Source organism: Olea europaea, chromosome 14, assembly GCF_002742605.1.
Source record: "Olea europaea var. sylvestris chromosome 14, O_europaea_v1, whole genome shotgun sequence".
NCBI lineage: Eukaryota > Viridiplantae > Streptophyta > Magnoliopsida > Lamiales > Oleaceae > Olea > Olea europaea.
This window is the reverse complement of record NC_036250.1, coordinates 65,130-88,472: the sequence shown is the minus strand read 5'-3', so window position 1 is coordinate 88,472 and position 23,343 is coordinate 65,130. Positions and strand designations below refer to the sequence as shown.

The 23,343-nt window shown below is 34.7% G+C and overlaps 1 protein-coding gene and 1 pseudogene across 1 annotated transcript; both read right to left on the bottom strand.

The window, feature by feature from the left end:
• Positions 1–3,145: 3,145 nt before the first annotated feature.
• Positions 3,146–14,704, bottom strand: LOC111409680 (G-type lectin S-receptor-like serine/threonine-protein kinase LECRK1). The gene is made up of 4 exons (XM_023039696.1): positions 14,132–14,704; positions 10,074–10,411; positions 9,277–9,980; positions 3,146–3,665 (listed from the first exon to the last, which is right to left on the bottom strand). Exons 1-4 carry the CDS (start codon positions 14,682–14,684, stop codon positions 3,146–3,148), a joined length of 2,115 nt encoding a protein of 704 aa, XP_022895464.1. The 5' UTR covers positions 14,685–14,704.
• Positions 14,705–19,525: 4,821 nt separating this feature from the next.
• On the bottom strand, positions 19,526–22,941 carry LOC111409679 (annotated as a pseudogene).
• Between the last annotated feature and the right edge of the window lie 402 nt (positions 22,942–23,343).

The window sequence follows — 23,343 nt, the reverse complement described above, 5'->3', positions numbered from 1 at the left end:
CATTAATTATGAATTTCAACCCTAAAATTTTCTTCTTGAATAATTCTGAATTTTGAAATTTATGGTTTAAAATTTATATTCTAAACTAAAATATTTCAGAACTCAATATATGAATTTTAACCACAAAATTCTTCCTTTAATTCGAATGGTTTAACATGAAGTAGGCTCTAATACCATTTTTTGAAATTTTATGAAACGTTAAATCTTAATTTTATGAAAACCTAATTATTTTATTGCCAAAATCCTCCATGTCAAATTACAAAGAATTATAAAGTGTGGAACATACCTTAATTCATTGAGAATGATTCTTTATTACTGGATCTTGAATCTTGAAGATTTACTGCAATCTCTTCATGTTTGGCTTCTTCATTTTTAATCTTTAGTTTTGTCCCCTTTGATTCTAAATTCTTGTCTTTGAGTTTGATTCTTGATCCACAATCTTAATTCTTGATTTTGGATTTTGTATCTTCCTCTTCAATATGCTTTCTATTGTATTCTTGTGTTGATGACACAAAGAATGAGAAGTTGGATATGAATTGGGGATCATAATTCCATATTTGCCCGTCATGAAATATAATTCTAATGGAATCCGATCTCTACATATATAATCCGGCTCACACTTTATTTAGATGCCCTATGCCCAATTTTTTGTGTATATGTTAAAATAAATGACATTGTATGTATATATTAATGTACGTGTCCATATGTATAACTGTTTCTTATCCACATGTATATAATTCTTGAATTAGTAGAATAATGGATTATTAGTTTAGCGATTATTGAATTACAAGTACTTATTTTGGTTAATGATGTCTTTTATAGTGGGTTTTACTTTTGAATTTTTATTTAAATTAACACTTTTTAAGTAAGGTTCTATAATGATACTATTAAATAAACTAATAGGACAATGTTATAAGTTCATAATTAAAGAGAAAGTTTTGTCAAAACTTCTAAATAAATGGTAGTGAATTAGGATTTCGGCACATTGACTTTGTGAGCGACTTGGAATGTCTCCACATACTATTCTAAAAGTTTATTTTTCACGAATTTTAGGTAAGTAAACCTTCCATTGGATTCATGCGTACATTATATCATTAAATGTATATATGTATTGCCTATATTTGTTATTATGTGAACTTGATATTTGATTATTAACTTTTATGTCATTAATGCTTTTCATGATATATTCATGCACGTCAATAAATCCGTAAGCATAAATGAAGTTTCAAGGAATAAAAAGTTCCAAATGTCATGAGTCAAATAATATTTTTTAAGATATGTATCCCAGATATTTTTATTATGAGATGTATATATATGCCATGAAATGTGAGTGGGAAATGGGGTGTGGGGATTGGAGTATCCAACCAATGTTCAATGCTCAATGATGACGTTAATGTTAACCGTTTTGCAATACACCAATAGGACGAATCGAATTTCAACTAATATTTGCCCACTACATTTTGATTGGCTAGGTGATACACCAAGTGAGATCCTAATGTCAATATTAATGTTTTTAAACAAATGAAATGAAAGGGAACACATAATACAAAAACTATTTATTTTAAGTAATGTATATGCATATCATATGCATAGGGTTTTCTTATTGAGCGTCAGCTTATTCCAGGTCATCACTATATTTTCAAATGATGAGAGCTAAATGATAGGAGACGAGATGGATTCAGTACTGTCCGAGTTAAATGTTATATTTCTACTCTAATAAGATAATTTGAGACCTTTTGAAAATTTATTGAATTATTATAAATAAATCATTCTGGACTATGTAATTTTCTTTAATCAATTGTCTATGATTTTATAAATTTCACAAATGATGATGTCAGTTAAGTTTAATTTATGTTATTTGTTGCGATTTTATATCTTGCAAGTATACGGGTCATAACAAGTAGTACAATGGACCTTGGAGTCTGGATTATAGTTCCCACAAGAACTATACTTTAGCACTTAATCTAATTTCATTCTAACTACAATTCGACAAGGCAAACAAAGATTTGCATGCTTTGATTTTTAATCTAAATAGTAAAAATATGTGGATGCATACAATGATTGATTTTTGAAATTAAATAATGAACAAATATTAGAACAGAACAATTTCACCTATTAATCACATTTAAGTCTTAAATCAAGATTCAAAATTTAATGTAGTGTTCGATTAAATTCTCCTATTATATTCAATTTATTTCTTTCAAGTTCCTATTGAGTCTATTTAATTAATTCAATTTCATATCTCTATACAAATTAACCTTAAATGAAATCTTGGTTCTAAGAATTCATTTATGACCACAATAATCAGCATACGTATCTCTACACATCATACCAATTTACCGAATTTTACTATATGGTCTAAATCCTAAACTCACCTCCCGATTCATAAAAGATTCACAAAATCATCGAATTAATGATCAAGTAATTCAATGCATTAAATTCATAGCAAAATCAACGCATAACAGATAAAAGAACAAGAATCTTGAATAAAAGAAATAAATGGTCCCAAGTAGGTTACATTATTCGTCCTAATAAGAATTTTAGCTGTTCATAATAAAAGAGGAAAAATAATAGATCATTACTGAATACATCGCCAGATTTTTAGTAAAGATGTAGAAAAAGAAGTCAATCTTGAACCAAATCTTCTTCCTTTTCCAATCAATGCTTCAAACAATGAATTTCTTGATGTTTTCCTGCATTGAATTGCTTCTTTGATTCTCTAGTTGTGTTCTCCTCTTCTCAAAGTGTGAAGTCCCTTCAAAAATATGGAAACTTGTATTTATAGTTGCCTCCTCATTTGTGTCACAAGTAGGGTCTTGGCTTTCTGTGGGGCCTCAGTGCCTGTTGTGTGGTGCCGCGATGCCACAGCTTTGTTCACACGGTGGCGTTGTGGCGACCCTCGTCCGTTCTCCTTATGCTTGAACTCTTTTGCCCTTTCTTCCATCATTTCTTCTCAGTCCACGCCAATAGCTTTATTTGATGAATTGTTTTGTATCTTTCACCATCTCAACATTTCTACCTCATAAAATCTAGCTCACAATCAAGTTTACAATGGAATAAAACTTGTGAATAAAACACACTCGTCATTATTCAATTTTATTTATACTGCTCCATTTATTTTTTAAATGAAAATTAATGTTAGTATTTATAAGTTTAGAATTTCTAAACTTGGGCACATATTTCCGTTGTAAACCCATTCTTGAAGAATAGCTTCATTCTCAGGGAGTCTTCGATCAACACTTCTTCGGCAACATATGATTTCTAGGAGCACGACTCCAAAGCTGTAAACATCTGCTTTGACTGTTATAGGTAAATTCATGTGCCACTCTGGGGTAACATAACCCCTTGTTCCTCTGATCCCTATATTGGTGTATGTTTGATCTAGCATTAAGAGTTTTGCCAATCCAAAGTTGGAAATCTTTGCACACCTGTGCTCATCCATGAGAATGTTTTGCGGTTTAATATCACAATGAATGATCCGTGTCTCACACTCCTCGTGCAAGTAGAGGATGCCTCTGGCAATATCAAGAGAAATTCTAATTCTCTCTTCCCAGCATGGCCGACTTTCGGGATTGAAAAGTATATCTGCAAGTGATCCATTGCTCATGTATTCATATACCAAAAGCGACACGGATCCTTCAAAGCAGTAACCAAGAAGTCGGACACAGAGCCGGTCTTGTGTTTGATGGGCCCTGAGGCTGCCGATGAAAATTAGGCCCCCCACGACAAAATTCAAAGGTGTATTATGTGACTTATTGCTAACTTAAAAAACTAACATTAAAACAACCATGAAATATATCATAGAAACGGTTTATATTATAAACCATCGAACCAAAAATTTCAAACAATTAGTTAAATACTATTCGTCTTGCTGTTTTAGAGGCAAAAACATCAATCAAATTTGAATAACTTAGCTGCTCAACCATTTCTTTTTCTATTGATAACATAGCCAACCCGTTTAATCTTTCTTGTGACATAGTTGATTGGAGATAGGTCTTGATCAACTTCAATTTCGAGAAACTTCTTTCCGCAGATGCAACTGTAACCAGTACGGTAACAAAATTTTGTAAGCAATATAAGCATTTGGGAAACAAACATCCAATGTCTTCAAATAGTGTAGCACTTCAATTGCTCTTGTTGCTTCATTTGGTAAATAAATCTTAAAAACTTGTAACTCCGAACATAAATCATCTCCACTGATGTCCGAAAGCCCATTATGTTCAAGATATTTCTCAAGATTCATACAAGAGTTCAAAAAACTTGATAGAGTTTCACTCCTTAACCTCTTCAAATTAAACAAAAATCCAAATATAACATCATATTGTTTGAATTGTTCAAATCGAGTTCTCAGAGAAGATAGAGCTTGATCAATTATAAAAATAAAGTACTCAACTCTAAAAGATTCTTCTGCTGATTGCTTTACCTCATTACTACAGTTTTCATCAAATTGTTTTTTTCTTCGAATTATGCGTTTTTCTGTAAATACAGCTTCAATTCCCATTTCGTTTGCCTTTTTTATCGCTTCATCCATGGCAATGGCAAATCCAATTTCTCTATAATTTTCAAGAAATGAAACAAGTCCTTGCAATAGGTCGATAGCATGATCAATATCCATGGATTCAGTTTGAAGAAATTTACTCACAATATTAATTGCATGCAACAACCTGTACCAGATTACCATGCCAAGCAAGAACTCAAAATTCTGAAGTTCATGTGTTGCCAACGACTCGGCTTCACTCTTTACTTTAGGATCCTCGTTAGTTTCTGCCAAATCAAGTAATGCTTCTCTTATCTGTGCAGTTTGCTCCATTATAGGCTTCACACTCTCAACATGACTTTCCCAATGTGTTTGTGACAACGGCTTCACTGTCAACCCTTTTACATTATCTTTAAAAATTTGCCATCTCTTGGTAGAAGATGAAAACAAAGTGTAGATGCGTTGTATCACTCCAAAGAAGGATACAGCTTTGGAACAACAATTCACCATATCACATAACGCTAGATTTAGACTATGAGCGCCACATGGAGTATAGAAAGCACGGGGATTTATTTCATGTATTCTTCTTTGCACACCTTTGTGCTTCCCTCTCATGTTAGATCCGTTATCATACCCTTGCCCTCTAATGTCGTCAATATCCAGATCGAGTTTGATCAAAGCCTTTTGAAGCTCGGTTGTAAGTCCAAGTCCCGTAGTGTCATCTACCTTCAAAAATTCAAGCCAATGTTCTTCAACTGTAGGTAAATTTACCGAATCATCTACAAATTGTACTATTAATGACATCTGCTCCTCCTGACTTGCATCTGGAGTACAATCAAGTATAATTGCAAAATATTTTGCACGTTTAACTTTCTTGACAATTGCACTTCTCACCTCATTAGCCAACAACTGTATCAACTCATTTTGGATTTTTTTGCCAAGATACGTGTATTGAATCTCTTTTGCATTAGCCCGTCGAAGGTGCTCTTTCATTATTGGATCAAATTCACTAACCATTTTCACCATTTGTAAAAACAGACCATTGTTCTCAACATTTAGCCTCTCATAATCTCCTCGAAATGGCAATGTGTTTTTGGCGACTCTTTTTACAATAGTGATTATCCTTGTTAATACATGCCTCCAATGTTCTCTTTTCGCATCGATCAACAATTCAACGCCTTTATCAATTGCAGTTTTTGTTTGAAGCCTATTTTCCAATTCAATCCAACTAGTCATGCAACATAAATGCTCTTCATTTCCTTCATGACTTTTAATAGACCGATGCAAATTATGCCAATCTTTGAATCCATCGTTACCAAGTTGGCCAACTCTGGTAACATTTTTGGGTGTTTTAAACAACTTGCAACAAAAGCAAAAGATCTTGTCCATAGATATTAAATATACTAGCCATCGTCTATCAATTGTTTGCCCATTTCGTAGCAATCGCTTATATTGTGAAGAATCAAAATGCCTATTTGTACAATCTTTCGGAAACGATATGTCATCAACTCTTTTTGGACCCCTTTCAACTAAGTAATCCCTTGTTCTCTGATCAATGATTTTCCAATTCCCGGGATCATCCAAATTTAGAGAAAAGCAACCCTCTTCTTCCTTGTCATCTACTTCATTAACACATGCAGGTTTCTTTACCTCTTCTTCCTTATCATCTGCTACATTAACGTAGGCAGGTTCACTCACTTCTTCATCCTTATCATCTACTTCGTTAACACATGCAGGTTGAATCTCTACTTCATCCTCATTCAACGTATTCACATTGTTGCTTTTAAAGTACTTGTCAATATCCCCAACTTGACTTTGAATTAATGAAATTTCATTTCGTTTCCTTTTTCTCTTTTGAGCACTAGACTCATATTTAGGAGGCATGGTGTATGAGTCTATATCTGATGCCCAATGAGTAACCTAAAAAATAATTACAAAATATCTCAAATCATCACACAGTTAGAGTTTTCAATATAGTTATTATGTGCGCATGTGCAATTGTTGATCCTCTAATAATCAATCATATAAGCCGACCAGGCCACAATTATATAAGCCGACAAGGCTTCAAACATTTTCAATTTCTTCAATAACAAATTAAGACAAGCCATTGCTTACCTGACAAGTAGAATTTCAACGAAAACTGTGGAGTTACACCTTCAAGAATTTCACTGTCACAAGACTCACAACTCCTGACCCTGAAACAAAAATTTCACATCAAACGCTATTACGTATATTAACATGATCATCAAATTGAATATATTAGCACTAAAAGCAAAAATGCATAGGAAATTTTAGTATGTTACCTCCCAAATAAATGTGGCTTCCAAGGAAAATTTGTGATAGCAACGTCGAGAAAACAGGTTGAAGCAGCTGGCAGCATATACAAGGAAACCAAGGTAGGGACTAGAATCTTATTTGACCAAGTAATAGCACAGAGCAGATGCTACAACTCACTGTCAAAGGGAAAAAAAATTAAAAATATATAAAAATAAACAGCAGACTCTTAAGCAATTCACTTAATTGAATGCAAGGGGAGTAAATATCAAGCCTTTAATGGTTTAATGTCCAGCTCCCCACTCCTTCAGAAAATCGAGTAGTTTTTGTTTCAGAAAACTAGCAAAAGGTTTTTATAATGCTAGAGCAAGAGGCACAAAGTTGAACCACAAAGAATCATGCAACCGAGAGCCAATGAGGAAAGCAACTTAAATATCTTGGTATCTCTCCTCAACAGTGGACAAAAGTCCACTTAAATTGTGGACGGGTAGGTCACCCAAGTTGCTCCAGTAAATATTAAATGGGTAGAGCCCTAATCCTTAGAGCAATAAAGGGTGACATAATACATAAGAAACATTATGCACACAGGGCATCAAATAATAACTTACTAAATAGAATGATTACTGGTAGTCGCTGACTATGGATAACGTTATTCTTATTTATCACATTCACATGTGCAAAACATATAATTTAATGATTTGCATTCATTTTTATTGCGAGTATAAAATTATAGGTTGCCATCCTCAAATCATACACTTGATCATTCACTTGATTTAGAAATTTGCATTCAATGTATTCATTGCGATTACATGCTCATAATTCACTAACGTTGATCATTAAAGTATTTGTCTTGTTTGTAGTCAATAGTCACTGCATTTTCCACTATGGATGTCTATATGAATTAATATTACATAATTTAGTTAACACATTCTAATATATTTCAAGTTATTTGATAAAATAAAATAGATCTGAATTTTAATTATACTTGTCTTGAAAAATAATAATTTTGTACTGATATTTTACTCTTCTTCTTATACCACCAGGATCACAAAGGGGAAATCTTCACTTAGATCAACCTGTTATGAGTGAGTTGAAGTGAATTACTAGTTGGAATAGTGACCTTTTTGGTACTTATAAGTAGAGGGAAACCTGAAACTTCATCCTATCACTGAGAAAATCTTTTTGCAGGCATAAATCAAACACTCTGAAACAGACAGAGAAGTCCATGTACCAAGTCATTTAGAGCATGTTTGAGCATACAGAAACATGCTTTTAATAGTTACATGGTTCCCATTTTGCAACAAATTGCGATATTAAACCCCACACAAAATAAATCGACGATTATAATTATCACAAGTTGTCAAAAGGGTAACGCCACTTTAGGATGATCATTGAGAGCTGGAAATATGCAAGTTATTAAGAATAATGCTATGAAAAAGGCACCAATATACTTATATACAACTCTTCAGATGTCAATTCTCTCAGTTTTTTAATCTGCTTATTCTTAAAATCATACAAAAAAAAGTTAAAATAAATTCAGTCATCTACTGCAGAAAATATATACTTCTACTGTTCGTGGAGTGTCTGTGTCTTCAATTGAAATTATCTACTATTTAATTATTTATTTTTATAGATATATCGTATATAAATTGTGGCATTAAAGGAAAAGGTGTCCATGATTTTATTTTACCTTTTAATTTGTTATTTATGGTTGAGCTGCCAATGTCTTATATATCCATCGTTGGCATGTAAATAACAATTAAAAAAGATTTGTACTTCATTATTTATAATTACAGCAGCCAAGTTTTTTAATATGTTTAATTTATAATTACTCATAGCTCACCCAAGTTGCTGCAACAAACTGATATCACAAGAATCAGTTAGTTCACATTTTATCTTCTTTTTTTTGGAAATAGCTAAATGGATTTCTAATGGTGAGTTCAAGTTGTCAGGGCAGACCGGCAGACAGAGTACCTAGATTCCAATGCCAATAAGGTAGAGGACGTCAATATCTTTGGTAAATAATCTTGCTCCAACATGTAATCCGATTCCGAGGATAAGAGCTAGAACCAATCCTAGAACCACCCCCAACTGCAGTGTTTGAAAAAGTTGAATATGAGAGAGCAGCCGGCTTCTTGAAACCAATCGAGAAATTTGAAGGATTTGGGGGGTTTTAGAGTGAAGCTTCAACAGAAATCGATTTGGGGATTTTTTTGATTTCAGGGATTTGGGGGTTTTAATTCAATTGGGAAAAGATAAAACCCTACATGAAAGCTCAATAATCGCTTGGACGCTGCCCCGCTGCCGCTTGTCCAGTTGGAAACTTGGAGGTCCGTTGTCGATGTCGTAGGTAGGCGGAGGGAGCGGAGCAATGGCAACAGAAGGGAAAGGGAATGATAAAAAAAATTTCCATTCGACTTTAAGTCCATAAAAAAAAAATCTGGGCGAAAATGAGGCCCCCATCCGGTTTGGCCCTGAGGCGTAGGCCTCATGGGCCTCGCCACAGGACCAGCCCTGGTCGGACAAGATTATGATGATGTGTTTTCCCTATCACCTTCATCTCAGTTTGAAACTCTCTCATTCCTGCCAAGTCTTTCTCGAGCTTCTTCACAGCCACAATAATTTTGTTGTTTGATAGAATCCCTTTGTAAACTGTGCCACATGCTCCTCTACCAAGCTCTTCTTCGAATTCATTTGTGGCTTGCACAAGTTCTGCATAAGTAAATGCTCGTAAACCAACGTCATCAATCATTTCAACATTTCTATTGTTGGAAATCATATAGGTTCCAACATGATTTCGGCGGACATAAACCCAAGAAATTGCCAAGATCAATGCAGCCAAAGCAACAAGCGAAATGCTGATGATTAAGAAGTTGTTTAGATGACGTTCTTTCACGACTTCATTAACTGAATTATTTGGAACTCCCTGTGTGAAAGATGAACGTGTGGCCACCTTGATAAGAGCAACATTTGAACCACCCTGCAATCTTCTTCCGTATCTCAATGGAAGCTTTTGCTTTCTGCAGATTCCATCTTTAAAGAAAGCGGCATCACAATTGCAGTCCCCCAAACAAGCATTTTCACAATCTTCTTTAGTCTTCATATCTTCTATAATATCATAATCAGTGTCTTCCCACACTGTGTTATCCAGGGATCTCATTCTATAATTGACATTTTGATCCTTGTTTTTACAACTTTCCATGGAAAAATTCCTCTCACATCCTAAGCTCTAGTTTCCTGGAATAACTTGTAAAAATCCTGGAAGACATTTACAACTTGTATTCCCATTCGCCATAGAACAGAAACTATTTATTGGGCATACACCCTTTGGGACACATTTATCTTCATTGGAGAACCATTCTATAGCCCAGTTGCCTTGACGATCCAACGAGCGATTATATACACAAAAAATACCATCCACATCAATTCTCATGAGGATGAGGTAGATAGTTCCTGTTCGATATTGTCCCATTGATAAATTGAATATAACGGAGATTCCATCGAACAAATAAAGATGGCCATTATTATCAAGATTCAATGATACACTACTGCCCTGTCCAAAGGTTTGTGTTGAATAGTAAGCATCAGATGACATGACATTAGGTTCTGCAGGGTATTGCACTAGGTTCCCATCAGCTTGCATCCTGAGTCTGAAAAGCCCTGTTGGGTTTTTGATACCCAATAAATCCCTGGCTATGATGTTAACGTGGGTTAATATTATTTTATAGACATAGACCGATGAATGAAATAAGTCTAATAATCAAGTCCATGAGCTATACCCGGCCCAATTGTATTCCTTATGGATGATTTGAATCTTGGCGTGTTTACCCCTTTATTGGCCCAACTTAAAGCCTAACCCTAGAATATATATTTGGCTATAACCCTAGCCACTTTGATATGATGATTGTGTGATTTTGAGAGAAGAAACAAGAGAATCCCGGCTGCCCCATTTTGGGTGAGAAAAAAGGTATCCAGAAGTGTCCAGAACGCTGGTGTAACGTGTGCAATTGGTGGTTCTTTCATAGTATACCTTTGTGATGTCTTTTCTTAGACTTTGTGGCAATAAATCATCATCCTTTCTTGTCCTACGTGGGTAAGATTGAATAGCAACCAAGGTGAATCAATTGGTTGTGGTTTGGAGCCGTTCGGATTGGTTGTTGGTAGAGAAAGGTATGTTGGACTGAGCCTGGAAAACCACCATTTGAAGATCCTTTTGAGAGAGCTTCCGCAACAATTGATATCAGAGCTTCAAGGTGAAGGTTTTGGCTCGTGATATTTACTAGAAATCGTCCAGAAAATAGGCAGAAACGCAGCAAAAATCAGATTGAAGAAGCTGTCCAAAAACTGTTTAAATTAGTCTTCATTTTTCGCATTTTCTGATCAATCCAGAAGGGGTTTGGGGAAACGGAGACCACTGGCGTGATGTGCAAGAGGAGGTAAACCTTGCAGGTCGGCGCGTTTTTTAGTTTCAGGGTACGCAGAAGAATCTGGACAACATTGTTCTTCGGGCGTTCGGGACTCGATCGTGATTTTTTGGTTGCTGCAGTTTCCAGAGACTTTAGGACGAATAGTGATGGTCCTAAAGTGATAAATTCGCAACTCTCATAATTTACGGACTCAGATAGTCCGTTCTGGTATATTGGCTTAACTTAGTTTAAATTTCAGCATTAGCAGATGATCTTGTGGGGTGATCGTTAGGATTGGGGGTTGTCATTGCTTGGCAACCATTGCTTGTGCTAGAAAATTTAGGAATTATTTGCTCTGTTTTTGAAGTGTTGAGTTTTGATTGCAAGTTGACAGTTGATTTTGTGCTTTACCTGTCATATAGTTACTGTGTGAGACTTGTTGCGTGGAAATTCGAACTTTTGTTTACATACCTTCGTGTTGCATTGATTTTCCTATTAGAACACCTGGACTTTACCCGTTCGAAAATTTCCTTGATCTAAGATCATGAATCTTACGAAACCCTGAAAATCTAGAATGATGTATATTGTGGCCGTAGGATAACTTTGTGTGACCTATCTGTGCTTTTGGTTGTTCTAGTTTTTTAAAAATGTCTTCACGCTTTGAAGTTGGAATTTTTAATGGGAAAGGGGATTTTTCAATTTGGCAACAAAAGATGAAGGGTATTTTGGTCCAACAAAAAGTTTCAAAAGCCATAGATGGCTAATTTTCTGCAAATTTAACAGAAGTACAAAAAGAAGAGTATGATGAACTTGCATACAGTTCAATTATTTTACACCTATCTGATACTGTTTTGAGAAAAGTAGGAAAACTTGATTCTGCAAAACAACTTTGGGAAAAGTTGGAGGATTTATATTTGCTTAAGTCAACTCCTAATAAATTGTATTTGCTTGAACGATTTTTCAGCTTTAAAATGGATCCTTCAAAGGATCTTGATGATAATCTGGATGTCTTTAACAAATTAGTTCAAGACATCGTTAATTGTGATGAAGAGGTATCTGAAACGTATAAAGCTATTATCCTGCTTAATTCCATGCCTGATTCATATAGGGAAGTTAAGAATGCAATTAAGTATGGTAGGGATACCTTAACAACCGAGATTGTCATAGACTCAGTTAGGAGTAAGGAGATGGAGATTAAGGCTGAAAAAGAGGATAAGAGGAGTGGCGAGTTACATATGATGAGGAGTAGGATGAAGTTTAAGCAAATGAATTTGGGTAGAACTCAAGATGGTAGTGATTCGAGTAGCGACTCGAGTGATGAGGGTAGTAAGAAGAAGGGCAAGGGACGAGACAAGTCTAGTGATAGAAGGTGTTACAGTTGTGGTAAGTTTGGACACTTTATTAGGGACTGTCCCAAGAAGAAAGATAAGCTGAAGGAAAAGATGAGAGGTGAGATGAATTTGGTTGAGGGGTCGAGTTATGACCCCAGTGAGGTTTATTAAGTGTAAACCTAGTCACTGCATATGTATCTGTGTGTGATCCTTTCTACATATGTGTGATTGTCTAAAATTTCTTGCATGATTATCTGCTACATTTCAATGTGTTTGATATGTGCATTTGCATGAATTTGAGACATTAGAATTACTTGGTGTAATTGCTTGCATGCATAGTGGGTTAGGATGCATTAGCAGTGCATTGTGTGTCTTTTGGTGAGGTGGAGTATAGACACTTAGAGGTACATGGTGGTTTGTACCAGGGATGTGGAGTGTGACATTTGGATCACGAGTGGAGATGTGATCAAATGTCTAGGATCCTTTATCTGGAAAGAGACCCTGATCAGGTGGAGTGTGAGAGAGACACTTCTATCACTTCTGTTAGGTGGAGACCCATTATCCACATAGGTTGGGAGAAGTGATGTGGAGATAGAGGATTATCCCGTGGACTTAGGATCTATTGTGACTTACCAGTTAGACATGAGTTGAGTGATCTGTCTAGTGAGCGTGGTGGGCGATGAGAGGAGATATGTGTTCTCGAGGTGTGAGCAACACGGAATGTGATAGGATAAGTGTGGTGAGATCTTTTCTTAGGGTCATTTATGCATGTGTTGCATATGTGGTTGACCGTGGTTTTGATTGACTTGGTGTTAATCAATGGTTCTATGTGAACGTGTTTCTGAAAAGATCTCTGTGTGTTATCCTATAGTATATCGTCATCGCATGTGTATTTGCTCTTGATTGTTTACTGTTAAATATTTGCTTCTACTTGGGTATTTTATGACCTTAGCCTTAGTGAGTACATGGAGTAGGTATGGTATGTGTTTCAAGTTGGAAACACGAGGTAAGGTCTGTGATCTAATTTTATTGGCTACCTTGATTATGCAAATGTTAACTGTGTGTTTTGATTGCTTGCAAATTTACTGGGCATCAAGGTGGAGATTTGTTGGGTTTTTGATACCCAATAAATCCCGGGCTATGATGTTAACGTGGGTTAATATTATTTCATAGGCATAGGCCGATGAATGAAATAAATCCAACAACCAAGTCCATGAGCTACACCTGACCCAATTGTATTCCTTATGGATGGCTTGAATCTTGGCCCATTTACCCCTTTATTGGCCCAACTTAAAGTCTAACCCTAGAATATATATTTGGCTATAACCCTAGCCACTTTGATATGATGATTGTGTGATTTTGAGAGAAGAAACAAGAGAATCCTGACTGCCCCCTTTTGTGTGAGAAAAAAGGTGTCCAGAAGAGTCTAGAATGCTGGTATAACGTGTGCAATTGGTGGTTCTTTCATAGTATACCTTTACGGTGTCTTCTCTTAGTATTTGTGGCAATAAATCATCATCCTTTCTTGTCCTACGTGGGTAAGATTAAATAGCAACCAAAGTGAATCAATTGGTTGTGGTTTGGAGCCGTTTGGATTGGTTGTTGGTAGAAAAAGGCACGTTGGACTAAGCCTGGAAAACCACCATTTGAAGATCCTTTTGAGAGAGCTTCCACAACAATCCCTTTGGCAGGGTTCGATTTTGAAGCACTGGAGACGATCACTTCTTCAGCCCATAGACGTTGCCCGGACAAAAGAGTGTCTGTTGGGTTATCAAAACTCTGCCATGTGATATTCTGAGCCGAATCATAGAGCACAAAATTTCCATTGTCAAGCATTGAAGCTGAAGCAACAGGCAGGCGAGGATTCGCAATATTTTTGTCATCTCTATCTTCCTGCTGCAAAATGAGCCTTCCATCATTGGTTAATACTAAAACCACGTTGCTGGGAGAGACGGGATCATCCCTGTTGGCTGTCCACACTACAGTTTTTTCTGGAATCCCAGCAAGAAAAATTCCAACGGCATAGCCATTTGTTACGTTGTAGAATCCAAAAGCATAGAGTCCAGAAGGTGACAGCCATGATGAATTTGTACTGGGGGTTAAAGAAGATCCAAGGGAAATATTGGAATATCTTTGTTGCTGGGCTGATGCTGCCATTAATGCGGAAATAATGAGAAAACTTGGAAAAACAGCCATGGAAAATAGATTCTCCACTTTTCTTGGGATATGGCTTCCTTGTTTCATTGGGGAAGGAAATATGTGTTATTTAAAGTGATCAGCGTACTCGCTATGACTCGTTGCAGTCAATGCTTAAGCTCTGTTTGTTTGAACAAAGTGTACATACATGAATCTAGGAAAAATAATTCCTAAGTCACTGTTTGTCTTGATTGTGAATGATTTAAGTGCTTGTTTGTGCTCCATTATTTGTGAGAAATGTAATATGGAATAGTGGTTGATGTTGAAATGTGTGATTTAAAAAAAAGGAAAAGATTTTAATTTACATGTAATATTATTTTAATGAAAAATGTGTGGTTAAAAATAAATACTATAAAAAAATAATGCAGTAGAATGTGAAAAAAAGGTAGACAAACGAAGCCTAAGATACCAAAGGAATGATAATATGCATTTCATATAACCGATCAGAAATTTATTAAAAATTAAAGCTTTTAATTTATTGTCGTTTTCATTTTAGACAAAAAATTCTTGTTAACCTTGAACAAGTCCAACTTGTGCCAAAAGTATCTACGTATTGTGTATGGAACGATATGCGGTCTTATGTTTAAAGTTCTCGTACCAAAAAAATAGACTAAAGTTTGATTTCAAGATGTCCAAACAGTTAAAATTTACTAACTAAAAATGTGATTAAACTCTCCACATTCGACCAAATATTTTTCAGATACATTTATTGTTAAAATGATCATTTATAGATGACAATTTGTGTTCATTTTCTCGAACTTTTTGAACCAATAATTCTCTTTGGACTGTCGACTTCTATCAAAAACACATACGGAATATACTCTAGATCCCTTCAAGATTGGAGAAGAAATAAATTTAGAATAATTGATGTCAAATTCAAGTCTTTGTTTACAGTGAACATGGATTTTCTTTTTCAAAAGTCTTCGTGTTTGATCTTTCAATCTTGGTGCAAGGTATCTTCCATGTAACTTCAAGTCATGGATCATATTTCAATTCCACAAAAGTCGATGTAGAAATTTGAATTTTCATTTTCATTTTCAAGTCTTTGTGTTTTACTAATATTTGTATGCCAAACGTTGTTTAGGATAAGTCTAGGAGACGCCCCACTTCGAGTAACGCTAGTGGACTCGAAACGTGACGTGTGTCGATGATATATACCAACTCAAAGTTGGATACATCATCAAGGCTACTACAATATGCATATTTTTCTAAATTATTTTTAACAGAATTTCAACATTATCTCCCCGGTAAATAAGATCAGTGACCTGTAACAATAACATAACACAATAGAGATAAGTCGAATTCACAACTTTTACTACGAAAATAACATGAAATGTACTTATGGACGCAAAATTCATAGTGACCCCCATAGTTATTTACTTGCCCCAACATATTGACTACATGCTACATGAAATGAATCATACTAGCAAACTCTGTGTATGGTTCTGACTCCAAAATCAAAGGTTCAACTCCAAAATATGCCTAGAAACTCAACTGCTACCTGATAAGAAAACTGGGGAAAAATATTTGAGTTGATAACTCAGTGAGTGGAAAAGTTTGAAAATAAATATATCTTTTCATTTATACATTTTTATCGAAAATCAAGTTTATATCATTTAACAGTTTACAATATAACAGTATATAATAATAAAAATCAAGATGTGAGACATCCTCATAATTCTGAAATATACAATCTCATTGTCATATTATTATCATAAACTCAAATTTATAATACAATCTCATAATGCCACATGTAATCCAATAAAAATGTACCCTTTGACTGAAATTGTAATTTGCTCCTCTGGCTAAGAACTTTCGCCATTGTCTTCGGTCCCCTTCATTAATGAAAGCGAATCTCAAAATCTTTGATAATCAATTCTAGGACACGATCAAATCCCACCCTGTGAACTATATCTACACAGTCAATACCAATGTCTGGTCAAGACCTCTCCATGTAGGATTGAAAAAAAGGGGGCCAAAGCCCCTCCGTGAACTAGAAAATATATATAATCATGGGTACTTTTTGGTCGATCTTAATATCACATGTTACATTTCAATTCACAAGTAATCCATGTACAACTTTTATGATTTCGCAGATATCATAATGAAAGAACTTTTCATAATAATCATGTAATTGTACAAGAAATTCACATAATTGCACATAATGTGACAGTATAATTAATTTATCAATATTTGAAAATATTTAAGTTTTTCGACTCACAGAACATGTAGTCAAAATCAATTCGATTGGTAGGTTGCCCCTATCTCCATATTGTCGCTTGAAATATGATACAATTTTTAGGTTAACAATTAACCATTTTAAGTAACTTCAATAATTAAATTGGCGATACTAAATCCTAATCATTTTATACTTAAGCAATTTTCCCAATTCCTTTAATCACTTAAGCTATTTTTTCTTCTCTTTAACTTAATTTCCTAGCTCAATATACTTAACTTAGTAGTTCCCTTTCAATAAAATTGAATTGAAACTAATAATCTAACAACTCTAAAATTAAACATAATTGTTCAATAAGTATCTTTTTACTTACCTTTAAAATTGAAGAATTCAAACTTAATAGTAGAAAACACTTATTTTCTAATCACGTTGGGGACTTTTATATTTTTACCTTTTCTTCTTCTTTTTTTCATGCCTCGTTTTCTTTCTCCATGTGTTGTGTGTGCTTTGTGTATGAATGGATTCGGATATAATTGGATTGATATAAACCAAATCAATCCACCGCCTTTATGATTATTTTATTTTATTTTTTGTTTGGTTTCTTCTTATTTTTTTAATATATGTTTGACTAACTTTTTTCCCTTTGAATTAAGGTATAACAAAACTTACCCACTTAAAATAATTTCATCCCCGAAACTCAATTGATCAATTAGGAAAAAGTCGTGAGTACTGAGAATAGGTCTAGGTATTCGGGAAGAGAGAAAAATTTAGCCCGTGTTTTTGGGGGGAGAAGGAAAAAGCTTAGCCCATGTCTTGGGGGGAGAAAGAAAAAGAGAGGGAGAAAGAATAGGAGGGAAGAAGAAAGTAGAGAAGCCACAGAAAATAAAGTTGTTCCAATACAATGAAAAACCACTCAATAGTTAAACCAAAAACCCTTAATAACCAGAAACTATTTAGTAATAGTTTCAAGAAAAAAATCATTTAAATAATTGACAAGCTCGAATGAGATTTATTGTTAGAATGGCAAATAGGCTGTAGTGAAAATGACAAAGAGGTCATTCACTTCACTTCTGTGATCAATTCATGCCTCCACTGCATTCATATAGAATGAAATATTATTGGTTTGATATAAATTTAATGATGAATATCTTCGATTGATTTTAGAGTGTAATTGATGGTTTCATTTGACTAAAGTTTAAATCTTCAAATGGTTTTATTCGGCTGAAGTTTATGAACAGGATATAGAGTAAATCAAGGGATAAGATTGCCATTGTTGAAGGCATAAAATTACAAGGTATTTAATGTATTTAATGAGCTAGACGGAGTTTTAAAAGAACCAGTGATAGAATCTGGATTTTTCTGTTCTGTCTTTGGTTTAATTTACAATTGACTAAAATATGCTTGAGAATCTTGTTATCATTCAAAAAAGTAAAATTACATTGTACTTAGGAAAGAAGAAGGACATGGAGGTGCCGGGATATCTACCGTCCCTTCCAACATCAATAGAACTTTCTTCATCGATGGACGGAGAGATGGTTCATCTTGGATGCACCAAACCTATTTTAATCATTCTATCCAATTTTATATCATCAACCATCTCATCTCCCATCAGTTTACATACCTCCCCGCCCTCGAAAGCATCGTAAACCCGTTCTCCAAGAATAGCTTCATCCTCATAGAGGCTCCAATCGACACTTTTTTCTACCACATATGATCTCTAGTAGCACTATTCCAAAGATATAAACGTCTGCTTTAACTGTTACAGGCGATTTATTAAATTTTTGAATATGATTTTTAAAAAAAAAATACAATTGCTAAATAATTAACAAATCAACTTAAATAAATGCTTTAAAATAAGAATAATTTAGTATAGCTAGTTAAAAATTATTAATCCCTTGTTTGGTGCTACTAAAAATCAAGATTTTAATCCAAGTCAAAGTCAACAATTAATTTTAACCGCACATTTTATAAGAGTCACAACTTTTCAACCATACATTTCATTACCTTCTATCAAAATTTACTAAATATTTGAATTTAATCCCCACCAAATAAAAACTAAATGTTTTATATTGCTTTTCTCTAATTTTTTATTTTTTATGTTCTTTAAAATAATATTCTCATACTATTACAAATGCAAAAAAGTTGGTATCAAATGTTTAAATCTTAAATTCTTTTTAGTCCAACTTTTTATTAAATATAGATCAATTTTAGTTTTTCCATTTGATAAGAATTCAAATATGGTTAAGATTTAATAACTTAATACAAAAAGATTTTTTTTTAATTAAAACAACCCTTTTTGTCTAAATAAAAATAATATAAACGTACATACATAACATAAGAGAGACATACGTTTGTAATTTTTAATAAGGGAGAATGTGGCTCTCTACAATTTCCGGAGAGCCACAAAAAAGAACTTTAGAAAACCAGAAAGAAATTCTTAAAACCAGAAAAAAGCATAAGTTAATTTACTGTCTTATTTAACAACATAGAAAACATTAGTGCAAATTCAAGAATCTACTACTTTATCTTGTGATCTTCTGATTGATTCAAACATTTGCTTTCAATCAAGCAGGAACATGACTGCTTAATTTATTCTCCAACTCAAACTATATGCACAAAGGCAACTGCAATTATGCAATAAAACACAAAAGGTGACAAAGTAAAACTATATTGTACTAAGGAAGGAAGTAGGACTTGGAGCTACTCGAATTTCTACAGACCCTTCCAACATCAATAGAACTTTCTCCATCGATGGACGGAGAGATGGTTCATCTTGGATGCACCAAATACCTATTTTAATCATTCTGTCCAATTTTCTCTTGTCAACCTCCTCGTCTCCCACCAGCTTACATACCTTCCCATCCACGAAAGCATTGTAAACCCATTCTTCAAGAATAGCTTCATCCTCAGAGAAGCTCCAATCGACACTTTTTCTACCACATATGATCTCTAGTAACACAATTTCGAAGCTGTAAACATCTGCTTTAATTGTCACAAGCAATTTCCTATGCCACTCAGGGGCCACGTAACCCAGAGTTCCTCTAATCCTTATATAGGTATTTGTCTGATCCTTCTTTAAGAGCTTTGCTAGTCCAAAGTTAGAAATTTTTGCACACCTATGCTCATCCATGAGTATGTTTTGAGGTTTTATATCACAATGAATGATCTGCGTCTCGCACTCCTCATGCAAATAGAGGATGCCTCTTGCAATATCACGAGCAATACGAATTCTTTCTTCCCAATACACTCGATTTTCTTGATTGAAAAGTATATCTGCAAGTGATCCATTTTTCATGTATTCATATACTAGAAGCCATCTAAATCCTTCACGGCAATAACCAAGAAGTCTGACCAGATTACGATGATACGTTTTTCCAATCACCTTCATCTCATTCTCGAATTCCTTTTCTCCTTTTTCCAATTCTTTGTTGAGCCTCTTCACGACCACAATACTTCTGTTGTCTAATAAGATCCCTTTGTAAACTGTGCTAGACGCTTCTCTACCGAGCTCTTCTTTGAACTCATTTGTTGCTTCCACAAGCTTTGAATAGGTAAATGCTCTCAAACCAACACCCTCAATCAGTGCAACATCGGAGATCTTCTTATATCTCCCAACATGATTTTTGTGAACATAAATCCCAAAAATTGCTAGGATCAAGGCCGCTAAAGCAAAAAGTGAAATGCTTATAATTAAGACAACTGAACGAATCACTTTCTGGATTTCTTTGCCCGAATCACTCGAACCTCCTCGAGTTGATTGTACTGTTGTGTTCACCTTGATAAGAGCAACAATTGGATTACTCCGCACTCTTCTTCCAAATCTCAATGGAAGCCTTTGCTTTCTATAGTTTCCATCTTGCAAGAAAGTTGCATCGCAGTTGCAGTCCTCTAAACAGGCTTTTGTACAATCTTCTTTTGTCAGTCCTCCTAAAATAGCATAATTAGCATCTTCCCACACCGTGTCATCCAATGATCTGATTTCATAACTGCATTATGATTATTGGCTTTACAATCTTCCATGGAAAAATTCCTCTCGCATCCTGTGGTCCAATTGTCCGGATTAACATGATCGGATCCAGAAAGATGTTCACATTCCACGGCTGTATCCAACAGAATATAATAACCATTCAACCCACATAAACCCAAAGGGGCACATTTATCTTCCGAGGATGACCATTCTTTAGTCCAGTTTCCTTGAGGATCCAACGAGAGATAATATAGTCGAAAAATACTATCAACATCAATTGTCGTGAGGTAGATAGTTCTTTTTCGATGTTGTCCTCTCGTTAAATTGCTTATAATGGATCTTCCGTTGAACAAGAATAGATGGCCATTATTATCAAGATTCAGTGATACAATATTGCATGTGTTCCATGTGCCTGATGCATAGTAAGCATAACTAGGTCCGAAAATTTCCACAGGGTATTGCACCAGGTTCCCATCATCTTGCATTGCGAGATGGAAAATCCCTCTCACAGGATTCGTTTTTGAAGCACTGGAAACGTTCTCTTCTCCAGCCGAGAGACATTATCGGGCAAAAGAATGTCCTTTGAGTGATCAAAACTCTGCCACGTGATACTCTGAGACGAATTGTACAGCATGAAATTACCACTGCCAAGCATTGAAGCTGACGCCAGGGCCGGTCCTGTGATTGTCGGGGCCCAAGGCAAAGCATATAAATTAGGCCCCCCTCCCGAAATCAATGTAAATGTAACGGTTTATTATACAACTTATTGCTAACTTAAAATTTAACATTAAAACAACATACAAATATATTATATAAAAAATTTATATTATCTAAACCCAAAACCAACAATATTTCAAGCAATTAGTTAAATACTATTCGTCTTACTGTTTTAGAGGCAAAAATATTAATAAAATCTGAATAGTTTAGTTGCTCAACTATTTCTTTCTCTAATGATAACGTAGTCAATCCATTCTATCTTTCTTCTAACATAGTTGATCTACAGTAATCAATCATATAAGTCAATCAAGCTACAATTATATAAGCCGACAAGGCTCCAAACATTTTCAATCTCGTAAATAACAAGTTAAGGAAAGCCACTGCTTACTTGAGAAGCAGAATTGCGGCAAAAACTGTAGAATCACACCCTTGAGAATTTCATCATCATAACTTACGAATCTGAAACAAAAGCTTAACATCAAACACCAATACTTAAAAATAGGCGCACATTTAGTCAAGCTTAGGGAAATAACACATTTAATAAAAACTAATAACCATTAAAACAGTTTCATCAACAAAATAAATTAATTCAAATTAGTATACTGATTGCAGAAATGGAACCAGTGTGAACTACGACGGTGTCCGACTCCATGGACCGTGACGGATGTTTCAAAGGAAGAGGAAATCTGGAAGTCAGAATGAGGAAGTTTAGAAGAGAGACAGAGGCGACCGGTGACGCTGCGAAGGGGATGGACTACTCAGATGAGCGTTTGGGAGAAAGGGGTTTTTGATTGGGGATTGGGAAATTGGGAATTTTGGGTAAATGATGGATAATTGATTATGATTTATGGATGTATAAGTAGGGTAAATGGATTAAGACTAACGGTATTGGATTTGGGCTTAAACTTGTTGGGGGTGCTCTTCTTCATCATTGGGTTTGGTTCAAAAAAAAAAAAAATATTCTGGGCTGAAAATGAGGCCCCCTTGGAATCTGGGCTTGAGGCGTAGGTCTCATTCGCCTGGTCCCAGAACTAGGCCTGGTTGACGTAACAGACTGGTCTAGATTCACAATATTTACGTCATCTCTATCTTCCTGCTGCAAAATGAGCCTTCTATCATCGGTTAATAACAAAATAGCGTTACTGGGAAAAACTGGATCATCCCTGTTGGCCGTCCACACTACAGTCTTTTCTGGAATCCCAGCAATAGCCAGTGGTTATCTTGTAAAATCCAAATGCATAAAGTCCAGAAGGCGACAACCATGATGAATTTGTACTGGGATTTAAAGAAGAGCCAAGGGAAATATTAGCATATCTTTGTTTTTGGGCTGATGATGCCATTAATGTAGAAAGAATGAGAAAACAAGGAAAAATAGCAATGGAAAAAAGGTTTTCCATTTTCTTGGGGTTTGGCTTCTTCGTTTCAGGGAGATTTTTGTATTTGACCTGTCACTATTCCTTTTTATGGAAATGTCTATATTACCCTTAATGAAATGATTCTTTCTATATTGCACCATATATCCTAATCTTTTAAACATTTTATCTTATGTTTACTCTATTTTGGAAATTTGAATATAAAATCATTCTATGATCTAATAAATAAGAATAATCTGCAACATTTATCTCATATTTTCTAATTAAAGTACTATATTCTTAAAATGGTAAATTTGTATTTTTTAGTTGAGATATAATATTCTTTATTTCTTCTAACATTCTTTCTAATAAATTATCTAATCCTTCGATTGTATATCCTAGCATTTATCAAAAATAATCTTCATGCAATTGTCCTTGCGATTCTTT